We start from the raw sequence: 16,560 nt of genomic DNA, 5'->3' as shown, positions 1-16,560 counted from the left end.
ATATATATATATATATATATATATATATATATATATATATAGATATATAAAATGACCTTCAAAATAATTTTGTCATATGTTGTATATTCACTGACTAAAATGTATTTGGTTTGCAAATTGAAAACGTTAAATAATTTTTAAAGCATTAAATATGTATGCATAAATGTCTCTCTTGATTTTTTCAGTCTGGTGTTAGGTATTTCAGCTTTCTATTTTTCTTCCTTCTTAAATGAGATTACTAAGCAATGATTTTTATTAACAGTGAGAAAGACAGTCAGTCCTGGTATTATAGCACAAAGGCTGAACTAGAGGAATTAATTGACTGCCTTGACAGAAATGAGTTTGAAGCAGAGCTAGTTATGGCTCTTGAAGATATGAAGGAAGAAATCCTAAAACAGATGAATTTGACTGAAGATCTCACCAATTCTGCGAAAGGAAGCAAAAAATCTGTTTTAGAAATTGAAAATGGTATTATTATTATCTTTTATCTTTTACTTCTTTGAGTCACTACATTCTGAGTCCAAATTCCTGCTGAGGTCATCTTTACCTTTTATCCTTTCAGGGTTGATAAATTAAGTACCATTGAAACACTGGGGGGTTGATGTAATCAAGTAGTCCCTTCTCCCAAATTTCAGGCCTTGTGCCTTTAGTAGAAAGGATTATTAGGGTTGTGGATTGGCAGGATTGGTATAGTGTTGGACAAAATGCTTGAACATATTTGTTTTGATTCTTGGCATTCTGAGTTCAAATTGTGCTGATGCCAACTTTGTTTTTATAGTTTTGGGGTCGATAAAATAAAGTACCAGTCAAGTACTGGGGGGTGAGGTGATATAATTGACTGTTACCCTCCCTCTAAATTTCTGACCTTGTGCATATGTAAACAGTTACTAAAGTTAGTGGATTGGCAGAATAGTTAGAGCATAATGCCTTGCAGTTTTCCTTGTGGGTCTTTACATTCTGAGTGCAAATCCTGCCATAGTCAAGTTTACCTTAGAGTTATACAGCTCTGGATCTAATTATGAATTAAGTAATATTAGTTTAGATTCATAAACCTTGATATAGCTAACATTTGCTTTTGTCTTTAATTACTATGTCAGTATATGCACTGGCTTTCGAATACTGTCACTGTTTCATTTGGTTGTCGTTTAGCAACTTGTTTGAAAATACAAGCTGAGAAAATAGCTAAAAGGGCTCAAGAAGAAGCTGAAAGGAAAGCTCGAGAAGAGGAAGAAATAAGGAAAAGAGAAGAGGAAAAGCTGCGTCAAGAAAGTGGTGGTGACTCTCAGGAAAATTCACAACAAATAGTGAATTCACAGATGCCGTCTTTTGCTCAAGAGGTACCAAAATCATGTTCAGAATTTAAATTTTTTTTTTTTTACTTTTTTATTCTATAAAGTTTGTTAGATGAAATAGCAATCATTGTGTATATAACTCAAGTTATGCTCAGACCAAGAACTGCTTCAAATTCTTGCAGGAGAGCAAACTCTGCTAAAGGCATCCATGACTAGATGATGGTGTTGAGCAAGGATGTTGGATTAAGTCTTTTACCCTTAAGTATTTCTTTGCTTCTTTCAAGTTGACAGAAATATTCAATTACATTAGTTTCAGCTCAACATTCTGAGTGCAAATGCAGCAGAGATTGATTGACTTAGGACCAATAAACTATGTACCAGTAATATATTGGGTTTGATCCAACTGGCTTGTGATTATTGAAAAGAAATCAACGTTTCTTTACTTCTCTCAGTGGTGACTATCAAAACGTTCAGTTTAAAATTTCCTTCCAATGAAGTATTAAACATTGTTTTTATAACTTAGCCCTATGATGAAGAACCAGTCCTATGGCCTTTGTTCAGGGCCTTGGAGACTGATGAGGGTAAAGTGGAGCCACAGACACTTCTCTTTATGGAAATTTAGTCTGAATGCTTGTAACAGAGAGGACTCTGATGAAGGTATCCAAGAATCAGTTGATGGTGTGAAACTGATCAATGGATTGTCTACCACTGAAGAGTAGGAATAGCCTGTCTGACAGGTTTCCGCATATAGTATTCATTTATCCAATTTCACTTACAAGGCTATAATTGAAGACTGTTGTTTAGAGGATTCTTTGTTGCGTTCATTTCCCTCCAGTGATGCTTTTTACACCTTCAGGAAAAGTATGAACAGGATACTTTCATTTCTGTCTTTTGTAAATCCGGGACTCTGTACCTATGGAATAAATCAGTATTTCATGGTCTTTTTTACTGATAGCTATACATATGATATAAAGATGTCTGATTGTTTATGGTTCACTCTTGATTGGCATTAATTGGGTTTCCTGAAGTATTTTGGGATCATTTTTCTAATCAAATTACTTCATACACATGTTCCTATTAATTGTTCAAATAATCAAGAATTTGAAAGGATTTAGTAAAATAACATTTTCATTAATTAGTATATTTTATTTATCTAAAATTATGACGAGAAGTTTTGATTTAAATATGAACATTAAAAACCCAGTCAGTTTTATATACAGACCCAGTGATGGGTTCATATCAAAAAGGTTAATAAATTGTAATAAAATCTTAAAAATTAAAGGGTTACTTGTATTTGTCTAATTTCAGAATTCTCTAATATCTGGCCATGGTAACAACTCCACCGAAGCCTGCACTTCATCTACATTTACCGTTCCTACAAGTACAGTGGATGGGCTCTCAACAAACTCATTAGCACCAGTTCAACCCAAAGAGAGTGAACCAGTCACTTCTTCTGGTACTTCACTATCCTCTAATTCCCTAAGTGGCTCAATGGCTCCTCCAAGACCTGTAGACTCTATTGATGACGAGGATAAGAAGCAAGCAGACAAAGCAGAAACGGGTAATATTTTGTTTGAAGATGCTTATAACTTAATACTTAATACTGTCTCCTACATTTCAGTTTGAGACTTCTCTCTGTCTGGAAATTCAGAAAGCTGTGAAATTTTAATGTTTCTTTCCTTATTCTTAGTCAGATTTTTAAAAAATGTTAACTATTTCAAATTTCTTTAAATATATTATTCTGTTCCGTGCGCACACACACACACAGATATATATATACATGTATATATCGTCATCAACATCATCATCATTGAATGTCTGTTGTCCATGCTGGCATGAGTTGGATAGTTGACAGAGGTTGCAAAGGTCTCTGAGTCTTGTTGAAGACATAACACCTCTCTGTTGCTGGTGGTATAAAAAAGCCCCAGTACACTCTATAAAATGGTTGGTGTTAGAAAGGGCAACCACCCATGGAAACCAAAGTGAAATGCAAGCAGGATAAGGACCCTGTGACCCATCCACGTGAGCAGACCCTTGCAACCTAACATGGACTACAAGTGTAAAATGATTATCATTATTATCAAATTCTGCCTAGGTCAACTTTACTTTTCATCCTTTCGGAGTTGATAAATTAAGTACCAGTTAAACACTAGGGTTGATATAACCAACTAGTTCTCTCCCCGAAAATTTCAGGCCTTGTACCTTTAGTAGAAATTATTATCATTAAACTAGTAATCCATACACAATACTTAGCAGCATTTTATCTGTTTTTATGTTCTGAGATCATATACCGCTGAGGTCGACTTTGCCCTTTTCATCCTTTCAGGGTTGATGAAGTAGGCACTAGTCAAGTATTAGGGTTGATGTAATCGAGTTATCTCTTTCCCCAAAGTTGCTGGCCTTGTGCCTGTAGTAGAAAGGATTATTATTATTTATTTATAAAGACAACAAGTTGGCAGAATCGTTACCATGCTGGACTAAATGTTTAGCAGCATTTCTTCTGGTTTGATGTTCTGAATTCAGATACTGCTGAGATTGACTTTACCTTTCAGCCTTTTGGGGTTGATAAAATAAGTACCAGTTGAGCACTGGGATGATGTAATTCCTACCCACCCCACCAAAAATAATTTCAGGCCTTGCTCCAACAATAGAAAGAATCATCATCGTCATTCCTATTTTTTTTATTTATTATAATTAATACTACTGTCATACAATAGAAAAAATGTGATCATTTAAATTATTACCGTTCTGTTGTTCTTCTTTCAGAAACTAGAAGAATTGTAACTCGTTCTAAAACAGGGTCATTAACGCCCAAGCAGTTTAATGATTCTATCACTAGTGGTTCTTTAAAGATTAGCCGTACTCCCAACTCAGATGATGTCCTGCTAATTAATAAAGAAGGAGAAGTTACCAGGGTTACACGCAGCAAATCTAGTGCTGTAAACTCTTGTTCAGGATATTTTAAATTAGGTAAACTCTTTTTTAATGTTTTTCTGATTTAAGTATTTTAGAATTCTGCATTTGCTTATTTTTTTTGTTGTAAATCTAATAAATTTGTTTTTAGTTAATTAATTATTATTTCTTTTATTCGTAAATTCTCTAAATGCTATTCTATATCAGTCTGTCTTAAGTAATCTGATTGCACATAAATTCACAGCTACCATAAATGTAACATTGTATACATCCTGATGTTCTAGAAACAGTTTTATAGTTCTGCTGTGGCATAGAATCCTCATCATCTGAAATTTTATTCTGTTTTACTTGCAGGAATGGAAAACAATTACAAGTCATTTATTAATCAATATAGTAGTAATCCATTAGCTTTAAATAAGCATCAGCATAATGAGGAGAGAGATAAGAAACGGTTTTTGTCACATAAGTTTAGTCTTACTCCTGTGAGTGAGTTTAAATGGAATGGTAGTCTTTATGGCAACCGTATACTGACTATTTCCACACTTAGGCTAAGTATCACACAATTGGAAAGCAATCTACCTACACCATTCCTGCATCCTAATTGGGCAATACATCGCCAAAACTGGCAAAAAGCGGTACATATGTGTCAAAATCCACAAGACTTCGCATTGGCACTAGCAATTCTTGAGGCTTGTATCAAGCCAGTGCTCTTTAACCCTGTCTGGACTGAATCTCTTGGTGAGTATTTTACTTTTTTTTTATTAATAATAATTTTTTTTACAAAACCACAATTAGATATTTTGAAAACTTTGTACTATTGCCCACTAACATTGTCAAAAAAATGTTAGTGATAAAACAAATCTGCTTGTATCACTGTAAAACTCTACTGACTTGATTAAATTATTAAGGGTGTTGATAGAAGCTGGTTAAAGAAACAAATCTAATGAATGATCACGGCAAATAAAAGTTAGCACCAGATAGGAGTAATCACTACAGTAAATTGGAATTGAATGAATTATTGAAATTTCCATGCTTCACTTCTCTTGATAAATATTTCCATTTTCAAGTTCAACTACTGGCAAAATATCTATTTTGTTTTTTTATCAATTAGTCTAGGAGAGAAGAATATTGCTGAAACTTTTTTAATCTCTTTTATACTGTTTGGTAGGATAAAAGTAAGTTGAGTTAATGTTGGTTTCTTATTGGAGGGAAAATACAGGCAAGGAATGTGTCAGAGTTATGCACTTCTGTATTAAGATTAATGAAAATGTTTAACACATATTTTGAGGAATGTGACGCAGTGGCTGAAGGAAGTTGAAAGTTGAGTACATTCTTTGTGTTTAGGTCTGAGTTATTTGTTGTCAATAAGTTCAGAGAGGCAGTTATTGTTATATTTGTGGTAGAAGAGACCAAAAGAGGATACTTGATGTTAATCAAATGTTGGTGGTTGGAAGCTTATCTGTTATGCACATATCATTTTAGGTATATGATTCAGAATGTGCATGTGCATGATCAGTACACCCTCCCATGAGAGATGTATTTATCAGTATTAGACAAGGCTGAAATAGTTTATAGTTCTGGAAAGAAAAATCAATTTCATGATTTAGTCTTGGTTCTCTGAAGAATATGTTGTTGCTATAACTTAAACCAACTTTATACAACAATTGGTTTGGACTTACACTTATCAATAATGAACACAAATTTTCGTCAAATTGCATGCACATCATCACAGTTGGTTGATATTAAGATGGATAATCATTTTAAGTAATTACTCATTCACCAAATTGCTGTCTCTTATTCATGCAACTTTAAGCTTTTATTTGCTTTAAAGTTTAGAAAATAATATGTAATCCTAACAAAGCCTCATACTTTTCATTGTAGGACATCATCGTTTGCAAAAAATTACTGCAATGGATCGAGAAGAGATGAAGAAAAGAGAAAAAGAACAGCGTAGAAGAAAAGAAGAGGAAGATGACCCAAGTAGGCTTGTCTGGATTAAATATCCTTTAGGCCTCAAACATCAAGTAAGTTTATGCAAACTATTTTGTTGCCTTCTAAGATTTTTTTCTGTTGATTCTTAAAATTGCATTAGTATTTTTATTGCTAGGTCCGTTTTTAATCATATGGTTGATAAGCCCATTGAACTGTCAGTACAAGGTGGCCAGAATGAAAATAAATTTGTGAAAATTTTTGAAATAAAATCTTACTTTAAGTGTTATATGTCAGATAATGTTGGATTAAGATGCTTACACATATGCATTTTTGTAACCTGATTAACTCATCCAGCATAGTTAAACTGGTCATTTATAATTTTTTTTAAATCATCTTTTGTGGGCAGTTTACTTGTAAAGTAATGCTTGAATCTCTTTACTCACAGATAAAGGATCAGTCCTGTGGTATTTGAACTCAAACTCTTGAAGTTCACTACATAATATTTGCTGACACGGACCACCACCAGTTTCCTCATTCTCTTTCTTTCTTTCTTTCTTTTTTTATATATAACTTATCTTGTTGGTCTTTTTTCCATTTTGTCTTCTCTTTGATTCTTTGGTGAATGGTGAGCTAATGGACATCATATTTAGGAGACATAAGACTTATCAGTCTGCTTCATGGTCCTGGTGGAGAGCGAGGGAGACATGCTGGAACAGCCACTCCAACTCATGGAGCTCACACTTGCAGATAGCCATCCCTGCTTTAATAGCAGTGAGAAGAGATGTAGTCTGGGAGCCAAGAAGGCCAGAGGTCTCCTCTGCCACAGGTTCAACCACAAATCTGTCAGAGAGTGGTCGATGCCTTCTCAATTTGCCCTTCATAGTTTAATGAGCAGTGAATCCTGGGCTCTTTGATTATCTCCTTCATTCTACATTAAGCTTTATTCTTCAGCTTATTACTCTCTACATTGCCCATTTATAACTTATGGCTCTTCATGATTGTACTTTTCACTTTTCACTTCATAAACTTTTGGGCAACCTGCCCCTATGACTACTTACATGTCAATAGCTATGATTTTATGTGGACTTCAATATTTGTTTTATTGTTTCTGTTCAGGTCTGGAAACAAAAAGGAGAAGAGTACAGAATTACTGGCTGTCATGGATGGTTGTGGATTGGATCAACACGAGTCTATAACATGGTTCCTATGGATACTGTCGGATTGCGAGCTGTTTCAGCTAAACTGCGAGCACGTAAACGGAAATTAATTGAGTCAAATTTTGTAAGACCATCAAAGATTGCTAAGAAAGAAAATGAAGAGGTAAGTAATGAAGGAATGGATGTAAATGGACAACAGTCAGAAAGCCAAAACAGTTCTGCAGTTAATGAAGTTCAAAAAATGGAGGTTGATGGAAGTAAAATAAAAGTTGAACCAACTGAAAAGAAAGAAATTGATGTAAAAGAAGAATCAGGAATTAGGTCTGATCCCAAATTGGAAGCTAACACATGTAAAGATGAAAAACGATCTGAATTGTCATTGGTGTCTCCTAAAAAAACAACACAGGATGTTGAGAAAGAATCTGAAACAAAAGATAAAGTAGTCACTGATACAGCTGTTAAGGATAATAAAATGGAATTTGATGATGATCCTGATATAAAATCTGATGACTATATTAGATTGAATCAACATTTGTTCTCATTTCCTCCTTATACTAGTCTTCCACCTAAAATAGGTGTTGACGTTATTGATGTTTCTGATGCATTTCAGAAGAAAATGTATTATCCTAAATTAGTGAAACCATTTTCTAAACTAGACACCCTTCTGGAACGGCGTTTAAAATGTGACGAAATGGAGAAAAAGCAGAGACAAGCCATAGAACAACAAATTGCATTTAAATTGAAATTACAACCAGCTAATTCACAGGTAAAAATTCTCACACCTGCTGCAGCAGCTTTGTTAAAACAAGAAACAAAAAATTCTCAAGAAAATGTGAATGTTACAAAACAGTCATTGCCTCTGAAGTACTGCTGCTATTGCATATCATGCCGATTGCAAAAGGCTACAACTAACGAAACTGCCATCACACCTTCCTGCTACTCTCCATTTTGTCGAAATAATAAACAAGCTGTAACTTCAAATGCTCAACCTGCAAAGACTGTTGCAGTAACTACACCAACGACATTGGTAAAAACTGTTGCAGTAACAACATCAACTACATCGGTGAAATCTGTTGGAGTAACAACACCCACTGCATTGAAAACTGTTGCAGTAACAACACCAACTACACTTGTAAAAACAGTTGCAGTAACAACACCAATTACACTTGTAAAAACAGTCACAGTAACAACACCAACTACACTTGCAAAAACTGTTGCAGTAACAACACCAACTACGTTTGCAAAAACTGTTGCAGTAACAACGCCAACTACGCTTGCAAAAACTGTTGCAGTAACAACACCAAATACACTTGTAAAAACTGTTGCAGTAACAACACCAACTGCACTTGCAAAAACTGTTGCGGTAACAACACCAACTGCACTTGCAAAAACTGTTGCGGTAACAACACCAACTACACTTGCAAAAGCTGTTGCAGTAACAACACCAACTACACTTGCAAAAACTGTTGCAGTAACAACACCAACTACACTTGCAAAAACTGTTGCAGTAACTGCACCAACTGCACTTGCAAAAACTGTTGCAGTAACAACGCCAACTATGCTTGCAAAAACTGTTGCAGTAACTGCACCAACTACACTTGCAAAAACTGTTGCAGTAACTGCACCAACTACACTTACGAAAACTGTTGCAGTAACAACACCAACTACACTTGCAAAAACTGTTGCAGTAACAACACCAACTACACTTGCAAAAACTGTTGCAGTAACAACACCAACTACACTTGCGAAAACTGTTGCAGTAACAACACCAACTACACTTGCAAAAACTGTTGCAGTAACAACACCAACTGCACTTGCAAAAACTGTTGCAGTAACAACACCAACTGCACTTGCAAAAACTGTTGCAGTAACAATGCCAAATACACTTGTAAAAACTGTTACTAGTGCAGCTGCACCAGCTATTGTTCTTACCAGTACTCCTACTAGTTCTTTGATTAAAACAGTTGTAACTGCTGCTACAACAACTTCACCATCAACTCCATCAATATCTGCTACATCATCTGTTGTTACAGCACCAGCATCTACCACCGCTACTGCAGTATCATTAGTAGCAACCCCTACAGCCATATCTACAACACGGTCAACTGTCTCGCCCATTCAAACAACAGCTGTCACAACACCCTCTGCTCCCACAGCAATCACTCCATCTCCAAAATGCACCATTCCTGTATCATTAGCAGCAACAGCCGTTCGTACCATCCCTGTGACACTTGCAACATCTTCACTACCAACGATCACATTAGGTACTACCTCATCAAATGTCTCTGCCATACCAATCTCTATTGTATCAAAAGACTCTTTGAATAACTCAATTAATAATACAACTTCTTTGACTCCAACACAGGTGGCTATTCCTGGGACTAAAGTTCCTGTGGCAATATCAACTGCAACTTCCAGCCCTGCCATGGTAGTCTTTACAACACCTACTTCAAATTCTCTTACAAAATCTGCTCCACTACAGACTGCCAGTGTAGATAAAACACCAGCGAAACCTGTTGTAGTCAATGGTAAAAAAAGTGATTCTTCCAATGTTGACCATGGAAATGAAAAAATTGATGTGGAAGGTGATAAAGAAAATACTTCTAAATCTCTTTTGGTTAATTCAGAAAATACAACTAAACAACTCTCTGATGGATTAGTTGGCAAAAGTTTACTTCCTGCTAAACTTTCTTCGGACATATCACTTCTCCAGACTGGTGGGTTGACAATTGCTAAAGCTACACCTGTAACTGCCGAACAGAAGAGTACTCCTGTCAGGAAGATCAGCACTGTAGCCAGCAACAGTACTGTAGCACAACTACTCACTGCGAAACCAGCTGTAGCACCTGCCTTGACACCAGCTCAAATAGCTGCCAGACAGGCATTAGCTGCTATGACTGTTGATGAATTAAAGGCTAAGATGCCACCTATAAGAACTACAAAAGATAAGTTTAGGCTGCCAAAATTTTCCAAAATTGGTAAACGGACCAAAATGTTACGTAAAAGTAGTTTGCCAGTATGTCAGAAATTTCAAACTCCTAGCAAATCAAAAAGTATTTTTGTCTTAGAAAGTCATGAACTGAAACGACTAGCACGGAAAGGTGGTAATATGGAAGCTTCTGGTTTTAATTATAACTGCAAAATGAACAATGTGAATTGGATTTATCAGTGTCCACGACCTTCTTTCAAATCTGCATGGCGATATCGCACGCAAACTCTCAAATCCCTCGCAGCAGCTGGTCTGCAGCTACGGATTCTCTGGGTATGTCTTCGGTGGGATGACATGTCTGTGAAGACACCTGCCGGTGGCACAAACACTGTTTCCACTGAAACGGAGATAACGACGACAGAGTTATTGAAAAGGCGTGATATTGGTCCATATGGACTCCGCTCTGAGTTTCTGGTACGCAAAATTGTTGTGCCTATTGGATTACCTAGTCAACAAAGAGGTTGGTTCATTTATTTATTATTTTTTTATTTCAAACAACTGTTATATTTAAATGTTACTATTTGTTGGATGATTGCACATTATATATATATTCTTGTTGTTTAGATCCAGGGCTGAGCTGACCTGGATCTAAATTAAAGCTATTCCAGCCATTTTCCTTCTTGACTTCATGTATATCTAGGACTAAATTGTCCAGTGTGCCATGTGTCCTTCCTTTTCTGAGATGGTAGAAAGTGATTTGACAAAGATTTGGTTGCTATTTCTTGCAGGTCAAACAATCACAAAGATTCCCTTGTTGGCTCATATTTATTATTGCAATCCCTTGGGGTGATTATCTATCTACCAGTAACTTTGGTGGATCTGCATGTAACTATGTAGCTGGGCAACTGCTAATGATATAGGTGATGTCTCCCACCTTGGGAGAGCACAGTCGATACTTGAGATCTAGAAGTATCCTTATCTCTTTTGTTTATTGGGTTCTCAGTAGCTTTCTCTTTTTCTTGGATAGTAAAAGCATAGCTTCCGAGGTAAGATGTAATATAATAATTGAAGGTTTAAAAGAGGCTGCTATTCCTATCAATGTTGTTGGTATTCTCTAACTTACAGGATATATGACTATGCATAACTTTCTGCTGGTTTGATGCGTGTTTCTCTTCCAAGTTTCTATTTAAATAGGTTAGTACAACCACTCTTAGTTCACATGGCATAACTGTGCCTGTTTGGGAGTTCTTCATCTAATCTCATGGTGTTATTACTTTCACTGTTGAGTCTGCATATAATATACTCGTTTCTCTCTTTACTGCTCAACAGGTGTTGTCTAGGTGACCTGTTGCAGTACTCAAAGCGACGTTTAGACTGATCTTGTACCTCCATCCCTCTGTTTATCATGTTAGTGTTGCTGTTGATGTATAAGTTACCAGCTATTGTTAATATCTTCATAGTCTTCATGTGTCCAGTCTCGTACCCCAAATGTTGGTCCTAACACTGACACTGTGAAACCATTTGGGATATAGTTTTATTGAATGCAGACAACTCTGATTAATGTACTTTCCAAAGTCTGCTGAAAGTATTCTTTAGTCATTTTTGATTTACTCGCAGCACCAATATATGCAATATTCTCAATGATTCCAATGTAGTTGTAACATTCATCACTGGTAATAAGAGAGATAGAGAGGCCAATGGCATCCATATTATGGAGGTGTAGGAGTTTTGGTGAAGGAGGAAATCTGTGAGAAGGTGGTGGAGGTCAGGAGAAAGAGTGACAGAGTGATGACAGTAGTGTTAGCATTTGAGGAAGAAGTGATGAGGGTGATTTGTGGGTATGGTCTGTAAAGTGGAAGAGGGATAGTTGAGAAAGAGCAGTTCTTTGATGAAACGGCGAATGAGTGGGACTTACATAAGGTGGACAAATTGGTTTTAGGCATGGGTGATTTTAATGGACATGTTGGGAAATGGATCCAGGGCTTTGAGGGTGTGCATGGAGGAAATGGAATTGGGGAGAGAAATATGGAAGGAAGGATGCTGTTGGAGTTTTGTGATGAGAAAGAGTTGTGTGTGGCGAACACGTGGTTTAGGAAAACAGAGAAAAGGAAGGTGACTTTCAGTGCAGGAGGGAATGAGACAGAGATTGATTTTGTGTTGGTTGGCAGGAAAAACAGAAAGTATCTGAGAGATGTGAAGACAATACCACGGGAGTTGCAGCACAGATTGGTGGTTACTGACTTGGATAAGAGGAAAGTTAAAAAGTGTGTGAGAGAGGGAACAGTTGAGTGGAGAAAGGTGTGGAAACTGAAGGAGGTGAAACAAGAGCTACATTTGAGGAGAGAGTTGGGGAGTTGGTAAGCATTGATGCACTGGATTTGTGGAGGTCTTTTAAAGAAGGAGTACTGACGAAGTATGTGGAAGGATGAAAAGTAGGAGAGATTGAGGAGATACGTAGTGGTGGAATGAGGGGGTGAGGGATGCGATAGTGAGGAAGAAGGTGGCACATAAAGCTTTATGTAATAATAGGACTGAGCAAATGAAAGCCAGGTATAATAACATGAAGAATCATGCAAAGAGGGTGGTTGCGAGATCTATGAGGAAAGAGGCTGAGGAGAGGTTGAGTGGGCTGGGTGAGAACCCAGATAGTGTGTTTAGGTTTATTAAATCAATGTAAAAAGATGGAAGAGGTGTTGAGTGGGGAAGATGCATGAGGGGGAGTGATGGAAGGTTGAATTTTAGTGAGAAGGACAAGGGAAGAATTGCATATGTTGAGGATGAATGAAGAGTATGTTTTGAGGAGGGTGATTGCATTTGAGGTAAATAGATCGCAAAAGCAAGGTAGAAAAGGTGGTGGAGGAGATTAGGAGGGTTGGTTTGAAAAAGGAGGATGCCCAAAACCAGGCAAGATGGCAAAGTGGTGTGAGGGCAGTTGCTATGGCATTAAGGTAGATCTGGCCAACCCCGTTAATGGGGACAAAACCCACATTTAAAACATTGGATGATGATCATCATTATTATTTGCCTGGTTGACAATTTTTCATCATTTGACTATCAAATATGAACACTTGTCCTAACCAGGTGCAGTCCCAGGAATTTTTCGAAGGGAGGGCACAAGGTCAGAAGGGAATACAATTCCAGGAGAAAAGGGAGTAATAATATTATTTAGAAGGGCACACTTCTTTTCTTGAGCGGGGAACATGCCCCTCAGGCACCCCAGCTAACCATACTCCATTTATGTCCCTTGAGAATATTGTAATCAATTCTAATTGTCCCTTGGTTTCGTGTATATTTCTCATCAACCAAAAAATGTGTGAGTAACATTGGTCTTTCTTTCATCTGAAAATCTTATCAAGCAGCCTTTGTATTGCCTAACGGGGTAGAAAAGGTTTCACTGATAGGATGAAAGACATTGTAGATAAGCTATCACCCTGAAATATTCCTGTTGATAGCCTAATTATTGTTCATGACTAAAGAGGTAACTTTAATTCTTATTGATATCCCTGAGGACCATGTTGTTGTAGGCCTCTTAATGGCATTGATTATAGATGTTGGAACTTCAGCATGTTGTTTTGTCTTGATTCTATATTCCTTGAGTGAGGAATAGTCAAATTCTTTCTTACAATTTAGCCCGACAGTCATCAGGCTTTGGCTGTACTGTTTTGTGTACTTCAAGGCAGTTTTGTGGATGAGGAAATGTTTGGCACAGCCCTAGGACGCCTTCTTCTTCCTCCTGCCTCTTTATCAGTCAACACAGTAATCCAAGGAATGCATTCAAGCAACCTCTGTATAATTCATACATCACATTTAAATACATAATGAGCTTGTAGTTTTAGGCCAAATGCATTTCCTGGCATGTATGTATGTGAGTACAGTAAGCTTCTTTCAGTTTCTGTCTCAAATCCACTCACAAGGCTTTAGTTGACCTGGGGCTATGCTAGTAGACACTTGTCCAAAGTATTGTGGAGTGGGACTGAACTTGCAATTACATGGCTAGGAAGCAAGCTACTTAAACCATGCAGCCACGTTTCCAACATTCTCTTGTAATTTCTCGTAAAAAAAATATCCAACAAATTAAAACTTTACATTGTAGTATCATTAAAAAAATGAAGCTTTTTACAAGAAAGAACTTAATTTCATTCATAAAGTTAAAAGGAATGAATTGGTTACAATTTTGATATTCGTTTTAATCTTTTTGTTATCATATTTATTTTGAAATACACTTCTTTGTTTCAATTAATTTTGAAAGAATGAAGAATTCAGTAAATTTTTTTTTATTATTATTAAGTTCGTGTTTGGAACTTGATATGAAATTTTGATAAATTTCAATTTAGATTACTTTAAATCAAGAAGTTTGTACCACAGGACCAGGTTAGGTTTCAGGTGGCCTGTTATCAAAAGGTTTAAATTAAGAAGACAGTATATTGATAGATTTATTATAATTTGTATGTGTATGTGTTTGTCCTAGATGGTTTCGGATAAAGTGAGCAGACCATAATTTGCTGTTATTGAGATGACATAAGCTGGAACTCGATCAACTGTGGCTGGATTAACTGGGTAATGGAAATGGGGTCTCAGATTGAAGGCCTGAAATCCCTTAAGATCCCAGAGCATCTATGAGAAATATATTGGAACTATATATGAATGAATGTATGCATGTGTGTGTGTAGTGGGGTGGGGGTGGTTTGTATCATCACTCATTCATTCATTGGCGTGTATCTATGTGTGTGTATATGCACATACATGCAATCACATAAGTATAAAATGGAGTGCAGAAAAAATAGCTCTTAAATGCCAAAGGTAGAGTAAAATATAGTGTTTTATTGAAGCTGAACAACTTTGCAACTCTAGAGTTTCATATTACGATCGGTTACAGAAAATGCTGAGTAAGTTTGCAAAGTTTTTCAGCTCCAATGAAACAACATATAACACATACACTCACGCACATACATGCATATGCATACATTTACACATACTTTTCCTTTAGTTAGGGTTGATTTCGTGTTTTTATTGATATGCACAGTCGATAAGAATAAATTTGTAATTGCAATACATTTTGTTTCATTCAGTTCTAGTTGAAAGAAAACTGTGTTTCTAAAAGTATAGTACCTAAGGATCATAAAAAAGCGTACCAGTTGAACTGTAGATAAAAATACAATCTTTCTTACTTAGCTTTTATGTCAAATTATCCATTGTGATAACTGACTGGAAAGTAATGTGCTTCACCTAGATCACAATAAAATTGCCAATTGCAAGATCTGAACTCCTGGTTTGAAAGTAGAGCACTGTTATACCGTTAAGCCTTCTGTAATTTATTAAATCCGTTTTCCCACTTAAAAGCTGCTTCAATTACTGAAGAATGTAGCCATTGTAGATGGCCTTTATATATTCTTCCATTATTTAACTGGTATGAGGCAGAAGATATAGTTATAAAATCTTTCCCTTCACTGGTGTATGTTCTATTACCTTGATCACATTACTATGTCTGCATTGTAATTGTAATAAGGACAAATATGTATGGGGCAACTTAGCCGACCAATGTAATCTGGAATATGGTTATTAAATGAAACAAAAACACACTGCCTTCTGTTGTTGCCAATTCCATAAATGCCATGTTTTATTTTCTGACTGCTGTAAAACAAGTTGTCTTGATTCTGTTATATTGCTTTTTAATTGTATATGTCACCATCCCGTTTTCTTTTTTCTATTTGTTTTAAGCTCTATAATGCCAAAATTATCATTTTACTGAAAAATGATTTTTTTCCCCAGCTTATTTAAGATTTAGAATTGTGTAAAAAATTAAATTTTATGTGTATGTATGTGTATATGTTTGTATCTAAATGTGTGTGTATGTATGTGTGTGTATTCATGCGTGCTTGGCTATGTGGCAATGAATATCATTTTGTGTGACACCTTGGTCAAATTTCTTCTACTTTCATGTCAGATTGATCAATGCCCTGTAAATGAAATTGTAGACAGAAAATGCAAAGAAACCAGCATTGTCATTTTTGTCTTAATGCCCACCTTTTCCATACTTGAATGGGTCAGATGAGTAAGGTGGTGCAGTATTTTTTACTGCCAGATGCACTTCCTGAAACCAACCAGCACTTATTTCAAGCAAGGTTATAATCTCTCAATCTATCAAACAACAACCAGCCTAGATATGTTTTTGTTATGAACTGGAAACAAACAACACTGTTTGCTTGTGAGGCCATTGTTTACAACCAATGAATACAAGGGGTGATATGAACTCCCTCACATAAACACACAAATACATGTGTATGTATATATATATATCTATATATATATATATATATATATATATATATATATATAT

The 16,560-nt window shown here is 36.1% G+C and overlaps 1 protein-coding gene across 2 annotated transcripts in view; it reads left to right on the top strand.

The window, feature by feature from the left end:
- The window catches only part of LOC106882806 (nucleosome-remodeling factor subunit BPTF), a 66,721-nt gene that overhangs the window by 29,637 nt on the left and 20,524 nt on the right, over positions 1-16,560 (top strand). For both annotated transcript variants that reach the window (XM_052966950.1, XM_052966951.1), the window contains exons 4-10: positions 263-468; positions 1,150-1,337; positions 2,601-2,853; positions 4,059-4,262; positions 4,560-4,943; positions 6,087-6,229; positions 7,254-10,743. In XM_052966950.1, the coding sequence (XP_052822910.1) occupies positions 263-468; positions 1,150-1,337; positions 2,601-2,853; positions 4,059-4,262; positions 4,560-4,943; positions 6,087-6,229; positions 7,254-10,743 (4,868 nt within the window). The remainder of the gene's footprint in view (positions 1-262; positions 469-1,149; positions 1,338-2,600; positions 2,854-4,058; positions 4,263-4,559; positions 4,944-6,086; positions 6,230-7,253; positions 10,744-16,560) is intronic.

This window comes from Octopus bimaculoides, chromosome 4 (genome assembly GCF_001194135.2).
Source record: "Octopus bimaculoides isolate UCB-OBI-ISO-001 chromosome 4, ASM119413v2, whole genome shotgun sequence".
NCBI classification, from domain to species: domain Eukaryota; kingdom Metazoa; phylum Mollusca; class Cephalopoda; order Octopoda; family Octopodidae; genus Octopus; species Octopus bimaculoides.
The sequence above is the reverse complement of the archived record's forward strand: the minus strand, read 5'-3'. Positions and strand labels throughout refer to the sequence as shown.